Source organism: Bombus terrestris, chromosome 7, assembly GCF_910591885.1.
Source record: "Bombus terrestris chromosome 7, iyBomTerr1.2, whole genome shotgun sequence".
NCBI classification, from domain to species: Eukaryota; Metazoa; Arthropoda; class Insecta; order Hymenoptera; family Apidae; genus Bombus; species Bombus terrestris.
This window is the reverse complement of record NC_063275.1, coordinates 13024369-13045880: the sequence shown is the minus strand read 5'-3', so window position 1 is coordinate 13045880 and position 21512 is coordinate 13024369. Positions and strand designations below refer to the sequence as shown.

Sequence of the window (21512 nt, the reverse complement as noted above, 5' to 3'; positions counted from 1 at the left end):
AGTATATGTTTTTGCGTATTATCATGTTAAATTAGATAGATAAATAACAATGGATAAATAATACAAAATATCAATCACAAATTAATTTATAAATTAAGTCATTTACTTCATCTGAGAACTGTCAAACTGATAACCTAACATACAGCTTTAATAAACAAACAATTTTAGGTTACTTTAAACATCTACGAAAATCATGATATAATTTCGTAGTACGATAACATTGTATGACATATTTAGAGAAAACAGGAATAGAATTATCAGAAATTTTGTTGGAATTATTGAGTTTGATAAATGACAGATGAAGTCACCGCCAAAAGCGTCAAGTAAACAAAGGTGAAAGGAGGTTATACGCAATTCGCACCTCTGTGCTTCAGCAATACTTTTGAACAAATCATAAAAACATTTCACGTAATTCTCCGGTTCAGGCAGCAATCTTTCGTGATCCCCGGACACCATGTTGTAGACAAAATTTTCAACGTCCGAATCACCAATTCATTTTCGTAATACTATTGATCGTTGACATTCTCTCGCCTTTCCCATGTGATCGCATCGCACGATTTATAAAAAATACCATTCGACGATTTCTAACAAAGTATTTATTTATTTGGCCTACGATTTTAAATTCACATATATTAAATAATTTAACGGCATATTATTTTTGTAATATTCGAAAACGGCGAAAGATTCGCTTCTGATGTATGTTAAGAAATTCGTCTTAAAAGTACCAGACGGACCGCGACTACTTTGCGACTTCGACTCTTCGATATATGTTATCACTTTAAAGCAGATTATCATTCGATATGGCGGCTACTTTTCAAATAACCTTCCTTTTATAACTGTAATTTTATAGAGCGGTTTATTGGCTGAATCCTACATTTGTTAAGATATTTACTAATATAACGAACTTCATACAACTTTATTATATGTAAATATAAAACGATACATGTGATAACTTTTATATATTCATTTCAAAGTGAAACATTCTCACAATATTTATATTTGTTGTTTATATGACTTTGTGATATAACGAGTATCTTTAAAATATAACGACTTTCTATTTAAAAATTTTATTTTATGAAATAATATGACTTTAGGTTATATAAATAAGAGTATAATTATTAAATTTCATTTCGTTATTAGAGCATAAAAAGCATGTCCTTATATATGAAAAATCTATATACAAGTTGTTGTTAACATTAATTCTGGAATATTATATATTTTTAAAATGTTTACGTTATTTAATGTTGTTACATCCAAAATTTGTGTTGTATAAAATTGTATTATATAAGAATTTCCATGTTCATATATTTTTTCAATATAAGAAAATAATTAACATATAGATAAATGTTTTATCGTACGTAAACTTAATTAAGTAAGCGTTAAAAAGATATACTGACGTAGAAGTCTTATCTCATATATGATTTAGAATTGATCACCTCACGTAAAGTATAGTGTAGTATAGCGTATTCTGTTATGCTGAGAATACTGTTTTGAAGATTATTGAGGACATAACCTAAGGGACACGATTTAGAGTGCAAATACGTATAAATCTATATTTTATTGGAAAAGAAGTAAGATGAATATGATTTTATAAATTATTTTATAAACGGATAATCAAGGAAAATTGCTGAAGAATTGTATAACTTCTTTCTATTCCGATAACAACATAACCAAATGACAGCCCTCAAGCACGTATGTAATATTTACACATATAATTCGATAAATTATTTAAAAAATTATCATTAATATTTTTTTATTTATAGGCAGATTATTTTAACAAATATATAACTATAATTGTAGACTGATTTTTGCATGTTACATATCTTGGTTGGAACTGCATTTATCTATATATTTAAAAAAAATGACAAGAAAACACTACAAGAAAGTAAACAAAAATTTTAATTAATTGTAATGAAGGAACGTGATTCATGTAATATATTTTTAGTATGTATCATGACAAAACTTTGTATTTGTAAAAAAATTTAATGTTTACACATTTGTAAACATATGTTATAAATATTGTTATTTTAGAAAAGAATATTACTTTTAGTTGCATTGGATACAACAGTTAATAGTACACAGGTCACTTGATTCTGTAAATATTACTTAGAAAATACATGTGATAGAATATCTTTAAAAGTATCATTATAAACGTGTGGGAATGGGTAATTGCCTGTGTAAAGATACACCAGAAGAACTTGAAACATATAATAGACAAAATCATGCAGAAATTGAAAATACCATATTACCAGAATCAAGTGTTGGCACAGTTGCATCTGGTGATATGAGCACTACAACTTTTAAATTTCCAACTTCAGCTAACATTGATAAATTGGTACTTGAAACTCTTGGAGTAATTGGTTTCCTTGTTGATAAGTGAGTGTTACATACTATAAAGTATGTTACCTTATGTAATTATACTCTTATGAGTATTATAGCTTATATGTAAGTATAAGGCTGTTATTAGATTTATTAATTAATAATTAATTTATTTTTATGCATATTCAGTGAACAAGAGCCACCACCTGCAATGTCAAAATTACATGCTATTGCTGATAAAGAAGATGGATGGATACAAGTTGTAAGTTCAATGGTTAACGTTATTCCTATGCATAATCCATTAGGTCCTTCAGTTATTACACTTCTATTGGATGATTGTCCATTACCATCAAAGGTATAATTTTACTTTTATATTTTACTTGTTGATGTATAATGTGCTATATGTGATGTATAACCTGTGCTATAGGTCTTCTAACTTTTTAGGAATTGGTTCTACGGTTGTCACACATGTTTCAATTATCTCAAAAATTTGGAAATGTACAGACTAGTGCAACTCAACAACGTAACATCTGCGTGGTATTGGGTTGTATAGCAGAAAAGTTGGCTGGCCCAAGTAGCATTGCTATATTATCTGATGAAACTTTGGATTATCTTATTTCAAACATTGTAAGTATAATTAATTATATGCATATAATTTGTTTGAAAAATTTCATCCATGATTTGTATGTTATTTTAGAAAGAAGATATTGATCCTTATGTCGTGTTATATGCGTTAATAGCCTTGGAAAAATTTGCCCAAACTAGTGAGTATCAATTCCAGTAATATATACAAAAAGCGATATTTTTATTAACTTACATTTAATAAATCGTAATGTTTTTACATCACTAGGTGAGAATAAAATAACTATAAAGAAACGTTTGATGGCAGAAAAGCCAAATCCATTGCTAGAATTGGAAAAATGGGCAACAGAAACTCATTATATACGTCGACAAGTAGGTTTTTGTGCGCGATGGTGTTTAGACAATTTACGTAAGTATTAAAGTGTGTAATATAAAATATTAAAGCATACGTGATACACATGAATAACAATGGAAATTACATAAATATATACATATTTTCATTATTCTAGTTGTTATGGAAGGTAGAAAGTATTCTCACGATTCAGTGGATACAACTGGTATCAACGTAATGTTAAACACAAAGGATGTAAGCGAGTACCTGAAAATATCGCCTAACGGTTTGGAAGTAAGTTTTGGAAATATAATATATCAGGTAATATTTACATATCGTAAGGCTTCCTGTTATTCTTTTTATTGTATTTTTAGGCTCGGTGTGATGCATATTCATTTGAAAGTGTGAGATGTACATTTCAAGTAGACTCAGGAATCTGGTACTATGAAACACTTGTTATAACTACAGGTGTAATGCAAATTGGATGGGCTACAAAAGATAGCACGTTTCTAAATCACGCAAGTTTTTACATCCTTATCGTAACATGGACGATTACGATGTATGGATTATTTTTGCATATTTTATTTTATTTTATTTTATTACTGTAGGAAGGCTATGGTATAGGTGATGACGAATATTCTGTGTCTTACGATGGTTGTCGTCGATTAATTTGGTATAACGCAGACTGTGAAAGATATCCTGATAGACCTTGTTGGAAAGCTGGTGACATTTTAGGTTGTTTACTGGACTTGAACAAATTGGAAATAATATTTTCTATAAATGGTGTGCGACTAAGACCGTGTGTTCAAGTTTTCAAAACAGTACGGTACGTATTCTCTCTCTCTCTCTCTCTCTCTCTCTCTCTCATCTGAATAAAACATTCTTATTAATGGTCATCCTAAATATTTTAGGTCAGGATTTTTTGCAGCAGCCAGTTTTATGTCGTTCCAACAATGTCTTTTTAATTTTGGGAATGTACCCTTTAAATATCCTCCTACTGATCGCGAATATCAGAAATTTAACGACCACGCTACTTTGAAGCCTGAAGATAAGGTTGTGCTTCCTAGACACATATATCTAGATCAATTGAGGAAACTTAGTGTTAGAGAGGATTCATGTACATTGTGTTTTGACCAAAGAGCTTCAGTAAGATTGCTACCATGCAATCACAGGTATCCTACATAATTCTTTCACGTATCTTAATCCTTTTTTCATGATATTAACATGAAACGTAAAAACGAATACTATTTCAGAGGATTCTGCCAAACGTGTTCGAATCAACTGATAGAGTGTCCAATGTGCAGAGCTACAATCGAAGAAGTAGTCACCGATAACACATGACACCACACGAGCGTACCGGCATTTTTTAATACTCTTCCACTATCTTTCTCATATTGTATGATTCTCAGGAACTGCCGCGAGGTAACCACAACTGCATGTCATGTGTATCACATATTAAATATGGTTATAATGTTTTATACATTTCTTTTCTTACAATACAGTATTTTAAATCAAGAGAAGGACTACAAATCAATCACAGAAAGAAAAATTGTATTTAAACATATTGCTCCTCTAAGATATGTCATTCTGAATGTTACATTCATATATGTAGATATAACATACAAATTATCATATTACAAATTCAAGTTACAGAAGAATATCATCTTATATCTACCGGCTGTGCAAATTACTTTCCCTAGGTTTTACCTAAGAACATCTTACATCTAATTAGACGTTTACAGTAAAATAGCAAGATAAAAATTTAAATATTTTTTTTACTCTATACACATTAGAAAAAGAGATAAAATTTGCAATTTACATCTGAATTGCTACCAATGTTGTACATTTCCAATTTAATGTTTGTGACTGGTTCACAAATATGTAAACACTATTTTGTCTATGAACATAATGTTCTCTTGTGTTATATTATGAAAGTCTGCATCATCTATTACTTGTCAAGACTGACAAGCAAGTAACTGAATTTGCGCTGTAATGTAAGATTGATTTTAGAAAACTGTAAAATATTATCTTGTAGCATATATGGAAAGAACATATATATATTGTATAAGCTTATATTATATTCTTGTGAAGATATAAAATGTTATCATATGTATAACTTTGCAAAAGTTTTCTATAAGTTCTGTCGATTTTTATTCGTCATCTTTCTTATTGTTTAAGATGATTCATTGTCATTTGTATATTAAATATATATAAGTGACGCGTCTCTTTTATATATTTTTTATTTATTAACTACAAGATAATCATTGCTTTGCAATAATTATTCATATAATAATCAATATAATTGTGCAATTTTCGGTTAATATAATAAAAGAAATTAAAAATTTTGGAAATAAAAGTTTACATATCACACTGTATATACACATGTCTTTACATATATGAATATCCTACTTAAAATTTGTAGATTGTAATAAATATCAAGTTGGCAATATTGCCGAGCGCCGAACATCTGCCATTGATTTGATTCTTCATTTAACACTTCTAAGTAACTACTTTCAAATAAGATGTTATAGCAATTTTTTAAATTGAAAGAACCGTTGAAATTAGAATTAAAATTGGCAATATCGATATGTCCATGAAGAATGTCAAGAAACGATCTCTCGATTTGGAATAGTTAAACGCGTGGCCACGGGGACGCGTTGCAGTTTGTTACAAGATGGCGGGTGAGTGAGTGCCTGTGGATCGAACGAAGCTGCCCAAAAACACGAGGGATTTTCAGCTAACCCGTGGTGTTTGTGGGTTTCAGATATATCCTACATCCAGAAAGAGAACCTGGACGATTCTGACGAAGGTGAGTACTGACACGGAAATACATTTTTGATGATCGTAAATGTTCGCGGAAGGGGTCGAGTATTCGGCACGGTGGCCCCACCATCGAAGCATGCCAGTGTCTGGCGTGCATGGCGGTGGCGTGGTCGTAAATCCATGCCCGTCTAAGTACATTTTATCTTGCATAATTTTCGGGTTGGCCGGGCTTGAAAACTTCATTACCACATATAACAACACGATTCAGACACCTTTGAACGGGTGTCACGTTTCAGTTACGACTGTAACCCGTATGTCACGCCGTGATTCTCACATGCGCGACCAAGTCATGAGAGTGCCTCGATGGCGTTTTATCGGTTAGGGGGCGCCACGAAACGTGCCGCGCTGTGTTTACCTCGACCGCAGGCTGAAAAAAGAAGAAAACAGAAAAAGGGCACGCGGTCGCTTTGCGTCCTCATGTATTGTTCCTATCCATTTTCGCTCCTTTCGCGATCCGCTCGAAACATCATACATTTTTCACCGTTTCTCCAATTTTTATATATTGCGATCGTTACTCTCAACTGACGACATGTTACGACAGTTAATGAGTACACACATTGTCCTACCAATTCCTAATAGGGTTTATTTTGATTGTACTTTATGAATAGATATAAGAATGCTCGAAATGATATGATTCTTTATATCGTTAATGTCTGTAATAAAAAAAATGTTTATTTAGGTACATCGATATGGGTTATAAATAAATTAAAATTTTTTACAACGTCACAGTTTTGTAGTTTTATGCCTATGATATCAATACGTGTAATTTCTTTCGTATTCATCTAATGGTTTTTTTGAAAACCGATTAAATTGAATGGAATAAAAGTATCCTGGAGGGTTCAAGTAAACAGAGTTAATGCGCGGTTATTCGCCTATCGGGGTTACTGATCTTTCGACTTCCATGTATTTACTAGTGCCATCTGTCGCATACAAAACCGAACCATATTATTAACTTTCAATAGAACTTTTCGTGTAGGATTTTCAAATTTTTAATTGTAAGCACATGATCGAAATATATAATCGAAATTTATAACATTTTGTAGGCTCGATTAATAACCGATTTATCGACGATATACGTCGTGCGTGGATTTTAGATACGTTACGAAGCGTACGATGCGTAAATCCTTATCGGAGTCTGCTGGACCCTCTGGGCCGATAATGTCGGCGCTCTACGTATACATATAGGGCATCCACCTTTCTTTCTTTCTCCTCCTCGTTCCCATGCATACAACCATTCTCACCAACTGTTGCTGCTGACTAACTCGTAGTTGGTTCTAATCGACTTTATCAAACATTCCAGAGGTCGTTTATCAGCTTGGCTCGCTTATATTTCCAAGCGCGACTAGATAGAAAAATATTTAAGCCTGTGCCCTTCGATCCTCGAGGCAACGACCCGATCCGAGATCGCATCGATCATGAGACTGTCACACGAATTCCTATCAATGAACCATTCTATCAATTTGAACGATTCATGAAATTTGTTCGGGTTTTTTCTCCTCGATCTCACGGTATTAGTCACGAACTTAATTAAATAATTCGTCTTATTTCATTCATACAATGATTCATATTCGGGGATCATTTAACGATTCATCTAGGATCCTGAGAAATCGTTACAGTAAGTGTTTATCGATTTAACCTCGTACAAGTCTTTTTACGTGAGTAATTCTTTGCGATTCATGACTCGTGTATCCTATTTGGTGACGTGCAACAGTAGCACGTGACACACCGCTTCCTGATTCATACTTCCGACTTGAGCGTTAGTTCGATCATCAACTTAGCGCACGTAGAATTTTTGTATAACTTTCGCGCGTCGCCCGCTTCGTTTTAGTCAATTTTGTCCGATTCACGTTTCCTCGAAAACCGTTTTCCCCGAATGACGTCGGATTAACTTTGACCATCGACGAAGGAAAGAATAGACATGACATCTTATGGGATTCCACATCTCATGCTCTGAAATACCGACCTCGAAAAAAAATCAGTATTTCTTACGCCCTCTACAATTTACTACGGCGAACATAGTAATTATGTTCAACTCAAACGTCGAAGACGATAAAATCAATAATTAGAAAAAGATTTTCATTTGTTACATTCTTAAAAGAAAATCTGTCCCGCAATTGATAACAGCTGGCTGCGGTAGGTTATCTGTATCTGACAAATTTCTACCTTGTTTCTATATAGTATCTTCTGGTTTAAATGTATTAATATTGGACATACGCTCTGATCTCACAGAGATTGTAACTCAGAGTAACGTTTAGAACATTATCTTATATATTGATCATATCAATATTTACTCCTTTCTATGGATGGTTTTTTTCTTAACTAAACATATTTAACAGTAGCACGAAACGCAGTAAAATGTAACAATCATCACAAGTTTTTATTATTCAATTTATTTATTTTCATCATTTTCATTTTATTATTCACTTGCGGTTCAATAAAAAAAAAGGTGCTCGAATAGACTATTAATTATAATGGAATTCGTCGAAATCATATTTACATCCAATGATCTATATCACAGAATTATATACGTATCTATAATTTCGTAGGAAAATTTAGTTTTAATTGTTACCACTACTAGCGTTCTGCTTTTATTCTATATTGAATCGATAATGTCGCATGTTGCACGAAAGGGATAAGGGGGTCACTTAACCCCCCAAATCGTAGGACATGAAAAAGCATAGTCAACATAGCATGTCAGGTCTATCTTGTCTTTCGTCGGTGCCTTGACTTATTTCCGAGCGTCGATAACAATGGTTCCCGGTGTTCGACGTGCATCGTTCCGACACGATCGAACGAAACACGTTCGCCGAATTTTTCAAAGTCTGACATATGGCGATGACTACGCACGGGAGCCACGACGAGCGATAGTAATCAGTCGCGATTATGCAAATGATTCGGTGACTGGCTGTGACAGCTAGCGAGACGGACGTTTCTCGGGTATCAATGAATCCCTCTTTTCATTCCTGCTATGATACATCATCGCGTTTACGAGTTGCTTCGAGATTCTTTACTAGCTACGAAACACCTTTGAATTTTAGTACGTAAGTAATGCGTCGAATTGATGGAAAATGTACTTTACGATCTCATTGAAGTTTTTTTTTTTAACTTTTAACTGGTATCTTTAGATCATAAGTGACTGTATAATAATTTATGTATGCACTTATATGTAAATACTATTGACCTCTATCACGTAAAATATAAAACAGGAATTAAATAAAGTAGACTGAAATTAATTGACTTAATCTAAACTCGTATAGGTAACTTACCATCCGATACTAATCGAGGATTGAACTCGTAGAAATGAATGCAACGTTTCCAAACGATTTACAGCTTGTCTAAAGCTTCTCGTAGAAGGTATATACAGGATGACCGATCATAACCATAGACGCAACGAGATCGATCGAACTCCAACAGGTACGAGAGTTCAGCGAATCCTTGCGAAACATTTGCCGCGAAGAAAGAGAGCAGTCTATTTAACTGGCGCGTACGTTGCTCCCCATTCTGTGTTTGCGTTTATCGGCAAAGTGATCTCTTTCTCTCTTTTCTTTTTCCTTTCTTTTTTCTTTTCTCCCTGTACCGGTACGACGTAGACATCGGACGAAGAGGATAGGAAACGGATAAAAAAAAAAAAAAGAAGGGGAGAGCTATAGGACGAATATAGGTGGATATACAGAGAAACTTTAATTTCTTGGCATTGTGAAGAGTTCCTTGCCCTTTCAGCCTTTTCAGTTCGGTGGTCTGTTTTTGATAGGAGGCCACGTCGTCTAGACACACCGGGGGTTGCCCAGCTTTTATAATCGCAACGAAATGCACCCCTCCGTGCTCGACGCAAAAATACCGGTTTTTTTCTCCCTGATTCTGTCTTTTTCTCTCTTTCACTCTTTCACTCTATCTTTTTCCCACTCTAACGTTGAATTTCTCTACCCCCTTAGCCTCGTCACCCCTTCGTTCCGTAGCGTTGTGCCGCCGCGTTACATTAAAATGATTTATTCTCTTTATTAAATTCACATTCGAGGCTACGAGAGCACATTCTCGACTCGCGTGAATCGAATCTCGAGACCGGATGCAACCAACGATATGTGTCTCCTCCGGTGGCGGCGACCTGCCCGTGTGTCTCGACCGTGCACAGGATAGGCTTCCCTTTTTCTCGATCGAGAGGGGTAGTCAAAGGTCACGGAGGGGCATAAATTTTTGTCCTTTTTATCCGAGAAGATACTGTATCTCGTTAGCGATCGTAACCGTATTTACTCTTGCACCATATCGGTTGCCTCGTTTAATCGTCGACGTTTACCCTCCGTTTATCTGCAGTTATGGATTGTTGGCAGATAATTCGTTGAAACGGATCGTGTTTGACTTGCACGTTGTTTAAGGATACCTTGAGACACTTTACCGAACGATAAGGTTGCTTGATTAGGATAAATACACGTTTAGGATAAATACGGTAATATACACGTTTTTAAGGCCTCTTACCACTACACGTAAACCGCTTATTTAAAACTACACGTGCATCTTCTCTTCTCTATTATTATAATGTCTAACATGAAACGTTGAAACATCCTTCAAAGCGTGTATTGGTAGTTTGGTTAACTAGGAAATATCGAGCGCATCCAAACTACGTGATTCTAATTATTATCAATGAATCTTTTTCACAGGACGATCTAACGATCGAAAAGTTCATTCGTTATTCAGCGACTGTCCAACGAAGTACCCCGTATAATACATTGATCGAAATTCCTAATATCGTAAATTAGGAAGCGTCGAGTACATCCAAGTATCTAGCTGTTATTTACTATTACCGAAGAATTTTTTGACAGGACGATCTAATCTCAAAATGTTCGTGATCCGCCTATTCTAAGGCTGTGCAAATTCACCCCCTGTTCCGGCGGATGCGACGAGCAAGACGAGTGAAACCGAGCCGAGCGGTGGCGCCTCCTGTCGTCGGAACGGACGCTCGAATGGCGGCCCGATTATTACATGACATTCCTCGAATACCATCCAGACCTCCCTCGTCTCCGCCGGCAAGCAGAGGAGGGCTCCTTCTTCTCCGTTCCCCGTTCCCCGCCACCTGCCTCTTCTGAATTTCTTTCTCTCTGTCTTTTACATCCCCATACGTGGCTACGCTAAGCCTTCCTGTCTCTTTCTCGCGTCTATCACGTTCTAGAGAACCGAGAGTAGACCTCCTAAGAGGCAAAAGGCTTCGGGCTCCAAAATAGGCCCGCGATACGAATGATAAAAGCACCCCCTTCTGCCTTCCTCCACAGGCCACTGCCTCCACCCACGCCATCTCTTCCCCTCGACAGCCCCTCAGCCCCTCTCACCGAGGCGTCTTCGTTTCCTTTACATCCTGCCGTCGCGGAGGAAGCACGATCGAGAATCAGCCGCGCCCTGTCGAGAGGGAAACACGCCCGGACCGCGATATTCCGGCTCGACGATTCCGTGAAAAAATGGCCGTAGGATCGTACAAGAGGCTAGGAATATTTGTGCTGCGACGATTCTTCAACGAATCTTCTTTCTCTCGTTCTAATCCATGCCTTCCCATTTTCACGATATTCTTGAAAATATCATAGAATCTTTGTTACGTCGCGATCGATTCTCAGGGTAATATATCTTCGGACAAATAGACGTTTAATCGTCAGTTTGATCGAGTTTAATTATTTCGAGTAGACTATCGTCGAAGGTTAGCTTCGTTCGACGAGCACGATTTCTCCTAATCGTAATGACGTTTTCTTTTCGTAACGATTAAGGTGATGGTAAAAGACCAAACGCGTTAGTGCAAATAGACGGCAGCAGTGACGACGACGACGACGACGACGACGACGACGCCGGACGCGGTGGCGGTTGCGAGCTATACGATCGATTCGTGGCCGCCTTCTATTGTCGCTGGCTCTGTATGTAAGGGTTTGCAGTAACCCCCGGAGAAGGACGTTGGCTGACACCCCGTTTAGAGAAAGGGAAAAGACAGCGAGAGGAAAGAGAGAGAGAGAAAGTGGTGGTAGTAGAGATAGTACGATTCCTCGTAAGCCACGAGCGAACCCATTCATAAAGACGGGGCCGTGACTAACGAGTAAGGAGAAACGAGCGCGAGCCTGCGTCTCTCTGTCTTCCCTTTCCCCCTCTTTCTTTCTTTACTTTCATCTTTGGCCTTTCTCTCTCTTTTTCCGTATCGATTTCCTTTGCTCCATCGGCTTCTTTTCTGACGGATGTTATTGCACCCGGTAACGAGTCGAATTTTTTCCTTCTTTCCTCTTCTCTTTTCCGTTTCCTGGTTACTCTCTCGCGCTACTCTTCCGCCCTCTCCTCTCGCCGCTTACCCCCGCGATTTCACGCTGGTGGTTAATTAAAAACGCTTTGCTGCGACGAGATCCGCCGACGAATTTGATAAACGAGCCCACGCTTCCACGAATCGATCGCGAGACCGTGTACGGGGAAAAAAAGAGGAGAACACGCGCAGAAAAAGTCACCCCTTGCTTGGATTTATCGATCGGAATGGATTACACGAGGTTGGGCACGCGCGCGCTCGAATTCGATTTCCCCCGGAAGCGATCGGTCGTGGCCCTTCGTTCCGTCGCGGTTTTTGCGGCACGTCACGGGAAACCGTTGTTGCGTTACGTTCGTCCGCAAGAAACCGTGTAAATTGTAGGCACGCAACGGGCGGTAGAAAAGAGGACTCTCGCGAAGCGATGACAACGAGGAACGTCGTCAACCTTTCTGGTCTTTGTGCGGACGCTTCCGCGTTCCATCACGTGGACCGACCTCCGGGAAGGACGCGACATCATCGATAACGACCGCGATGGTGCTAGGTTCTTTTTCATCCGTCTCGTTCTCAGAGAAGAAGCTTCCCAACGTCGTTGTGATGGCATTGTTCCGAGCTATCGGTAACGACCGGAAGATTCTGCCTTAAAAGCGGAGTAAGTCTTCTCACCGGTGGCTGACTCGCGGTACATAGATGGCAAACGAGCGTGTTTTTCCTCGTGTCGCGATAGCCCTGATCGCTGGATCGCCTCCTTCTCCTACCTTACATCGCCATGTTTTCTTGTATTTTGATGGCGAGAATGTCGCACGCTGTCGAGCCACTTAAGAGACTGTTTAAGGTTTTTTTTCGGTAATCCACGGTTCGAGAAAGAAGTTTTCAGAGGGCGGTTCCGTGGGATAGCCAGGAAGATAGTAGGAACGCGAAACGTCTTACCTGATCGGGCAATATCGAGATAACCCTTCGAGAGGGACTTTATTACGACGCTAGGGAAAGTTTTGATTGGGTTACAAAACTCGTTCGCTGAGGGATCGATGGATACCTCGGAAACGGAAAAGCTCGATGTAAACGCAACCCTCCTCTGGCCTCTACGTCCTCTTCCGTCTCTCCTCGTCCTCCGGCAACCCCGGCCTTGGCCCAACGTTCGATGGAAACCAACAGCCCTTCGCTCGCTTTCGGCCATTGCACGGGGGAACAGAAGAGAAAAGAAAAAAAAACAGAGGGCGAAAGAGGAAAAAACAATCTAGCTAATTTTTCTACCGCATACAAGGGCACTGGGACAACCACTGCGAGACTAAAGCGACACCCCACCTTTCGTCCATTCAGTCGTCCTTCAAAGGGATCAAAGGTACACGTCCAACCTTTATCTCGCTGAAATCGTCGAGCCACGCGTATCTACGAAAGTACTTACTTTCGTAGCATCAGAATTTCCTTTCCGTATTGTTTCTAATTCCCTCGCTCTCTTTTGCCGTTACTTCTCCGTTTCTACCTGTAGACTAGCCAATTCGTTTCTTTAAAATCGTTTAAACTTTGCACGATAATTTCCAATTCTCCATCATTGAATTTTATTCTTTTCTTTGCCGCCTCTGTAGTCCGTCTTGTTGCACCCTTAGTATTCTACTTACTTGCAGCCACACCTTGGTTGCATTTTACAGTTTCGTCTTCTTCGATGGAATATCTAGTTACCGATACGTGATCGCGTAATTATTACCGTATACGTGACTTTCGAGGATTGTCGGTGAACCTTATGCTCACGTAGGCGACTCGTACATCCGATTTCGCTATCGAACGAGCGTGCTGAAGAAACAAAATCGGTTAGCCAGGTTAGTCGGTTAAGGGACAAACCTGAGAGCTCGTGTGGTAGCTGGAATCGCGACGATAACGCGTATCGATAACACCGAGTCTATTCAAAGAACGACTAGACAAGGTGTCCCATTAATCAAATCTAAATGGTGGAGAATGGTAACGTAAATGCAACGTGAATGTAACGTGAGTGTAACGTAAAAGTACGGTCACAACCTTAAAGTATAGGAGCGTGTACAGCTGGTGCGTTATCAGGTACCTTTACATGGGCAGGCAGGGAAGAAGGGAATAGATAACGAGGAAGGATGTCGTAACACCTTCCTCCTTGTCACCCTCGGTTCCCTCACTGTTCTCTTCTCGTTCCTTCTTGAATACGAAAATAGGGACGCGACGACGCACACGAGCCGGCTTTTGTCTTCGTTTCCTTTTTCTCCCTTCGGAGCCGGTCGGCCGATTAGGCAGCGCGTGTAAATGTGGAAACTAGCTTCTCAATGGACGAGCCTGGCATTCTTCGCTTCTTTTTTAGGCACGTGTCGTTTGTGTGTCGCACATATATGCATTCCACACGTGGGTGCGTAAAGTGTAAATAAAATTCCAGACGTTGGCGTACCTAACGGCGACCAACGACGTAGTCGAGGAAAATTCGTGTCTCGCGTTACTCTGTGGTGACGTGCGCGGCAGCACATACACGCTACGACAACGGAATTATCGTCGCGTTAAAGTTTTAATGGTACGGGTCTCTATGCTGGTGTTGGTAGATCGCGCGAGAGAACGTTCCGGTATTTTGGAACGATGACGAACGTGGAAAACACGATCGGTCAAAGAATCGCGAATAAAATACACCGGTGGCGGGCGTATTTCGTCACCGGGAAGTAATTACGTCACCGTCGGGCGCGTCGGGCTCTCGTGTGCCACACAGGCAGAGAGAGAGAAAATCGATCGGCGCCGTACGAGTCGAACGTCATTTCATGTATTTTTAAAGCTTTTCCCTCCTGACGATTTAAGCGGTGGGTGGCAAGTGACGAAAGAGAGCCCGGACGATGGGATCGAGGTCAAAGCTCGAAGCGGCACGAGAAATTTCGTCCCTGGAATGTGCCGGTTCCCGCGCAATTGTTGCGACAATTTAACGCCGTTGTCTCCATCTCCTCCTTCGTTATCTCGCCAACAAGTTAATCTTTATAAATAGCTCGAGCCACGGTTATATTTAATCCTGACCCTCGTGGTCCGTGTTTCTGCGTTGATACCTCTCTTTCTCTATCTCCGCTTGTCTCCCGCGTCTTTAACTTTTTTTGGAAAATCGGAACGCGTTCGATAACTACAAGATTTTCTACGCTCGAGTGGGAATTTCTAAGACGAATGAAATCTCCGGTAAATCATCCAGCGGAAGGATAAGGTCGTGAATAACGCGAGATGGAACATTCATTAAGAAAGAGTAATTACGTGCAACGTCTTCGTTATACGAGGCAATAATTTATTAAAATTTCTCTGTGACCTTTCCACGATATCTGACCCGGTTCACCGAAATATCATCTACTCGCGGAACTAGCGCGCCTTTCTGAATAATAGAAAAGCATCGCGCGAATATCCATCCATCCAACGTCCCAGCCGAAAGCCGTTTTTATCATCGTTACCGTTTCTCGCTTGCTCTCCTTACCGACATCGTTTCTCGTGGTCCTTCGGTTAACCTAAATTCAGACACGATTGCTAATCGATCGACCTTACACGCTTCTCTCCCTCTTCTTTCGTTTTTTCTTTTATCATCCCTTTCTCGCGTTCCAGCAATACCGGCTTCTCTGTCGCTCTCTGTCGGCCAGAAAATTTCGTGCGATCGATCGATTCACCGTTCTAATTTCGATTCGGGGCTGTAGGCCTCGAGCGCAACCCCGCAGGCCTTCCAAATCAACGTTACGTGTATGAATTTTATTTTACGAGGACGATCGTGTTTTTACGATGTTGGTATCGGTCGAACCGAAGTCGATTCTCGGTTTACGAAACGTTTTCTGACGAGCGGACTAGAAAAGTCCACGCGAATTAATCTTGGAGCTCAACCGACAATAAAACCGGACTGTCCTTACATTCCTGGGCAGTGTGTCGCCCGCTATTTTAAGCCCGGAGTTTAATAAACTTACGTCTCTTAATTAGACCTACTTCTCTCCTCCTCTATCGTCTCCTCTCTCGTTTCTCCTGTCTACATCTGATTGGTAAACGGCTTGAACCAACCGCCTCGATCCAATCGTTATCTCTTATTGTTAGCGCGTACTGTTAGATGTTTTAAACAAAACTCCAGTCTCTCTCAACTTTCGTGATATACCGTTTAAAACAATTAGATTTCTATCGTATCAAAACATGGATTTTTTTTATATCCATTACTCGTGTTCCTACATTTCTTTTTTTTTCATGATAAAAATCAATTTTTATAAGAATATATAAGTAACTCCTTTTGCTTGTGTTTGCTTGATCGGCGCAATGAAACTGGATCATGGCAGTAATCTACTAATTGTTTCGACTAATATGCATGCGTGTTCCCACAGTGGCACTACACGAATTTATCTTTATCCCTGTACATACAGGAAGAACGTAATTCAGATTTTTATATTTCAAGAGTGGTTAGATACACCGTTGAGACGCACGAGATTAGATTAGGGACTTACTTTTCAACGAGAAAAATTGTTCGTTTGGTTTTAATCGTACGATACGAAACGCGCGTCCTTCGGATTATTCTATTCCTTACTTTATTTTCTTCTATTCGTAAGGACGTAGAATTTCTTTCTCTCATAATTTTCTTTTTTTTTTTTGTAATATCTGTAACCGCATCGTCTCCCGTATTCGATATATGGAACGGAGAAAATAATTAAAGGCACAGCGACCCAGTGGGAACGAGCGCGTAATGATAACTATCTCATTGCAGTTTCAAACAAAATATTACTGCTCCTCGCTGATTAATCATCGGTACGTGGGATCGAGTGCTCCGAGAAATCATTCGCGATATTTGCTCGGCAGAGTACTCGCGAGGTATTCCGTCCTCTCGTTTTTTCTTTTTTTTCTTCCTTCCTCTTTTCTCTGTTCCGCTCGCAACGCCACGCGAGTTTACGTGTACGTCGTATTACGGCACTGCACAGCGTACGCTCACTATTCTATGATACAATCAATGAATGACTGACTGCGTGCCGTGACGTGGCTGCGCTGGTGACCGTGATGACTTATCTCGAGCTCTTTCCCTTTTACTTCTCCGCTCGTACATTCATTTTTTCGTCCTCTGTTTTTTTACACGAGAAACGTCGGTCGTGTATCTAGGCGTAATTAAAATTCAAATGGAAATTGGAATTGATATTTATTGCATACTCTGTACAGTTGTACAAATTTCTCGATAACATTTCGATATTCCGATAGCGAGGCAAAGTAATTAAAAATTTTAATATACAAAACAGGAAAGGTAGAAACGTACGATGGAAAAATTTATCGGTGAACGAATATCGTATCCTTCTTTGGCTAATCTCGAATTTGGTTGCAAAAGGGTGCAATTTCTGTGAAGTAGCCGCTGTCGGTTTTCTTGCCACGATGAATTCTTCGCGCGAACCGTTTAACCGAGTCTGGTTTCACCGCTAGCGAACGGTGGAGAAAATGAGCGAGATAAAGAGAGAAGAACCTGCTGGGCACATGGAGGAAGACAAAGAGAAAGCCGAATATACGTTGCCTTCCTACTCCCGGTAGTTTTCTCTGCTTCCCCTCGCTTCTATATTCGTCCGTTTCTTCTCCCTTTCTCCTTTCATCCGGTGCACATTAGCGACGTGAAACGTACGTTCTCCACGGCAGACCGCACGCCACGATGCAATCAATGAATGACGGTGTGGCGCGGCGCGCGCACTGACCGTGATGACTTTTCTTATCTATCAGTAGTCTCTCCCTCCGTCTTTCCTCTTTCTCTCTCTCTTTCCGAACCCTATTCCCTTATCCGTTCTTTCACGTAATTCGTCTCTTTCCCTTCGTTACGACCTCGCTGCTCTACATCTGTTTCTTCTTTCTCTGTCTGCCTCTCTGTCTCTCTTTTTAAAACTCTTTCTCGGTCGCTCCCCTTTTACGTTTATACTCGCCTCCTTTTCACTGAAGCTCCCTTTTTTTCCCTCTTAGTCTCTCGCACGCTCTACCTCCTCCGTGTTCTTTTCCCTTTTTTCTTTTTTTTCTTTTCTCGTTCCTTTTTTTCACTCTCGTTCACTCTCTTCCTGGCCTCCCACCCCTTCATCCGGTTCACATTACGCACGATGCGTACGCTGACGGGAGTACGAGAAGGAAGCGCCTCCACCCTTATCGCGGCAACAGTGCTCGCCCGAGGCGCACTTAAAAGGTGTTCCTAATGACGGTCCTGCGACCGTATTTTAAGGCGCCGCTCGCTCGCTCGTTTCGCGAATGGACAAGCCCTGCAATGTCTAGAGACGTTTTACGGAGACTTTCATGAAATCATGAGCAAAACACGGCAAATTGATAACGATGAGTATCGAAGGCGTGGTCGTAAAGGTACAAATAAAGATCGAAAGCTGTGCGATTTGTTTATATTTATAGAATACGTGCCGTCACCACCAAGTCTTCGTTTCCTATAACAGAGGTAATGTTTGAAACCCGGATCGATAGGGTATCGATAGTTCGAATAAATATGAACGTCTCGTGGAAACTCTTTCCTCGTTACTTTGCTACGTAACGAGAAATTATAGTACAAAGTGTTATTTTCTTAAGGAAGTAAGCAAATAAATAAAATACAATCCAAGTTCAGTTTTACGTATTTCAATATTTAGCTATGTATCATTAGGCGAATAACCCTCTATGAAATAATCCGATGACCATTTTTCCATCGAAGGCAAAGCACATACCATACACACTTATCATAATTATAGAATATCATGCTGCTCGTACCACGAAATAACAGCTATTCTAATTACGAACTAGAAACGATCAATGTCCACGGATATTTCATTCGTTAAAACGTTCAAATATGTAACTTCTTATCAGCGTACACATTTCGATCTGCGGATGTTCCATTCATCAGAACACTCGTCAGAATACGTATACAGTGTGAGACTAGACTACGAATAGGCTATGAGTTAGACTATAGTGTATAACTGAAAAGTGCAATGAGACTCAAGCAAGAATTCGTTTGAAAAATTCGGAGTAGGACCGAAACTAAGTATACGCGGTGAAGACTCGAAACAAGCAGCGGAGCCAAAACAACGTTGACTGCCATGTGAATTTTACATATTTTGCTTTGGGTGCCGCAATAGACCGAAATACATTACACCAAAACATTTAGCTTCTGCAAAATATTATATCGTATTTATACACTATTTTTTGACAACGTTACCTAATTCGTTCACGTTCTTGAATATTTCTCGGTTTATGAAATTTATATATATTTTACCTCGATCGTCCTAGAAAATTGAATAACGAGACGGTAGATACGTTAACGCCCACGCCGTATAATCGTAACTAACGAACGACTAACATGTAGTGAGATTTGATCGAAAAATCGGGAGCGATGCCGAAAGTACACGCATATTACTGCAAACAAGTAGCGGGGCCGACTAACCGGAGTGCAATAGTAGTATAGCGGTTCCGTGGCGTAGTGGTGGTGGTCGGCGGCGTCGTCGTCCTCGTCGTCGTCGTTCTCATCGTCGTCGTTCTCATCGTCGTCGTTCTCGTCGTCATCGTCGTCGTCGTCGTTCTCGTCGTCATCGTTGTCGTCGTCCTCATCGTAGTCCTCCTCATCGTCGTCGTCTTCGTCTTCGTCGTCGTCGTCGTCGTCGTCGTCATCGTCGTCGTCGTCGTCGGTCGGTCGGTGACTATCGATCGGTGGCGGGCGTCGGCGTCGGTGCCGCGCGGTGGCGCCCCCGTCGTTGTCGGAGGACGGCGACGGCGCTCTGCCTCGGTTGTCCGCCCCTGGGGGGCGGAGGAGGGGGCGGCGGGGGCACCGACACGCAGACCAATCATGCCTTTGGTGGAGCCGGCAAGAGCCCGGCGTGTACGTGAGGCCGCTACACTAAATGCGAATTTATCAGTCGACGAGCCGCGTTCTTACCGTAAAACTTTTCATTCCCGATCCACCTTGGCTTTTTTCCACGATCGCGATCGACACGGTGAGAGTCGCGCCGACCGTGAAACAGTGTCGACGTTCACGTCGAAACGATCGAGCGATTCGCCAAGGCGTTCCCGCTGCGGCGCCCCTTTTTTTATTCCGTGGGGGGCGTTGGAGAACGCGAGAACAAGGATGCTGCTTCCTTCGTGCGGTTATCTCGTCGGATCGTCGATGATCCATGTTGTTCGCGAGTTCTTCGCTACGACGGAGTTGGACGATCGAGAGGCTGACACTGGTACACGGACGAGGAACGGATAAGTGAAAAAGTGGCATGCTGGTCAGACATCGAGGAACCCCGCACGATGTGAACGATGGAATTCGGATAATTTCGGTTGATTTTGAAAGCAATTTTTGGCACACGGTTTGTACGAGGAAGAGATTCGTCGAATACGACGAACGTACAGACGAAAGAATTTGTATACAATAATGCACGCTTTAAGAGCTTTGATATTATAGAGTGTGAAAAAATTCCCAAGTACATGACGCATCGTGGAAATTCCAATGCGTAACAGTAAGGAAAAAATGAGACGCGTGGAAAAGAGGCAGAAAAGTATGGTTGGTTTTATTATGGAGCGAGCGGAAAATGGCATTGTAACGCAGCCTTAAACGCGGAAAAGGTGGCGAGGATCTCGCCGGCCACGCATGGCCGTTTCGCCCGAAGGATGTCGTAAAATGCCGGCGTAAGGATCCATCTCGACGGCCAGTAACCATTTTCTATCGTCCGTAATGCGATCGTATCTCTTTTCGACGAGATGCAGAGACTAGAAAAACGAACGAGAGAACGACGGTGAAAATGCTACGAAACCAGGATAATAAAAGAGATTTCGCATAGAGAAATCGCAGGCTGCCGCGACTACGCCAGTAGCAACTCTCTTGCCTGTAGCTTCGTACTTTGTGATAATCGGATTGTGTTAGTTTACGAGGGACAGACGTGTGATTGACGCGAGTGCGCGGTCTTTTCTCTCGAAAAACTGACGCAACGATGTTTATAGTGAGGATGCCTGGAATGACACGTGGATACATGAAGAAATCGTCAGATTGTTTCGCAGGACCGGAAAGGTGAGCGAATATTACTCGAGTAAAGAAATTAAATCCGTAGTTTTCCACTTTGAAATAAGAAACGTAAAACGCCACACGATGTGCTACGCCGAATCGCCTATAGCGAGATTATATAACACCGTAGAGAATCGAAAAGTACGCGTCAAACGTGCATCACTGTACACACGAATCGATGAATCGTTCTTGCCACTGTAACTCGCGTCACTATTTGCCACATATTCCAT

General features: G+C 40.5%; 3 protein-coding genes and 1 long non-coding RNA gene across 14 annotated transcripts in view; 2 read left to right on the top strand and 2 right to left on the bottom strand.

Annotated features, from left to right (window-relative positions):
* Positions 1-838, bottom strand: part of LOC100651327 (E3 ubiquitin-protein ligase MYCBP2) — a 260738-nt gene extending 259900 nt beyond the window's left edge. For 5 of the 8 annotated variants that reach the window (XM_012310258.3, XM_048407788.1, XM_048407790.1 and 2 more), the window contains exon 1: positions 362-838. In XM_012310258.3, coding sequence (XP_012165648.2) covers positions 362-456 — 95 coding nt within the window. In that variant the 5' untranslated portion in view covers positions 457-838. The remainder of the gene's footprint in view (positions 1-361) is intronic. The other 3 variants (XM_012310263.3, XM_012310259.3, XM_012310262.3) reach the window with 1 other exon arrangement.
* Positions 839-1361: 523 nt separating this feature from the next.
* On the top strand, positions 1362-5607 carry LOC100651202 (RING finger and SPRY domain-containing protein 1). Of its 3 annotated transcripts, XR_007224855.1 has the most exons (13): positions 1362-1692; positions 1764-1944; positions 2051-2376; positions 2509-2674; positions 2764-2946; positions 3017-3083; positions 3170-3310; positions 3411-3526; positions 3607-3750; positions 3841-4058; positions 4144-4404; positions 4486-4654; positions 4735-5607. XR_007224855.1 is itself a non-coding variant. In XM_020863755.2 (12 exons), exons 3-12 carry the CDS (start codon positions 2162-2164, stop codon positions 4571-4573), a joined length of 1599 nt encoding a protein of 532 aa, XP_020719414.2. In that variant the 5' UTR covers positions 1362-1692; positions 1801-1944; positions 2051-2161; the 3' UTR covers positions 4574-4900. The 3 variants fall into 3 exon arrangements, 2 of the variants coding, with proteins under 2 accessions (XP_020719414.2, XP_048263781.1); XM_020863755.2 differs by having other exon boundaries at positions 1801-1944; positions 4486-4900; XM_048407824.1 differs by having other exon boundaries at positions 4486-4900.
* Positions 5608-5889: 282 nt separating this feature from the next.
* Positions 5890-21512, top strand: part of LOC100650884 (serine/threonine-protein phosphatase 4 regulatory subunit 1) — a 147834-nt gene continuing 132211 nt past the window's right edge. The window contains exons 1-2 of one of the 2 annotated variants that reach the window (XM_048407809.1): positions 5890-5913; positions 5997-6041. In XM_048407809.1, coding sequence (XP_048263766.1) covers positions 5907-5913; positions 5997-6041 — 52 coding nt within the window. In that variant the 5' untranslated portion in view covers positions 5890-5906. Of the gene's footprint in view, positions 5914-5996; positions 6042-20715; positions 21289-21512 lie in introns of those variants that run through there. The other variant, XM_048407810.1, reaches the window with a different exon arrangement.
* On the bottom strand, positions 18035-20399 carry LOC125385500. The gene is made up of 2 exons (XR_007224870.1): positions 19516-20399; positions 18035-18697 (listed from the first exon to the last, which is right to left on the bottom strand). It is a non-coding gene; the product is annotated as an uncharacterized LOC125385500 (long non-coding RNA).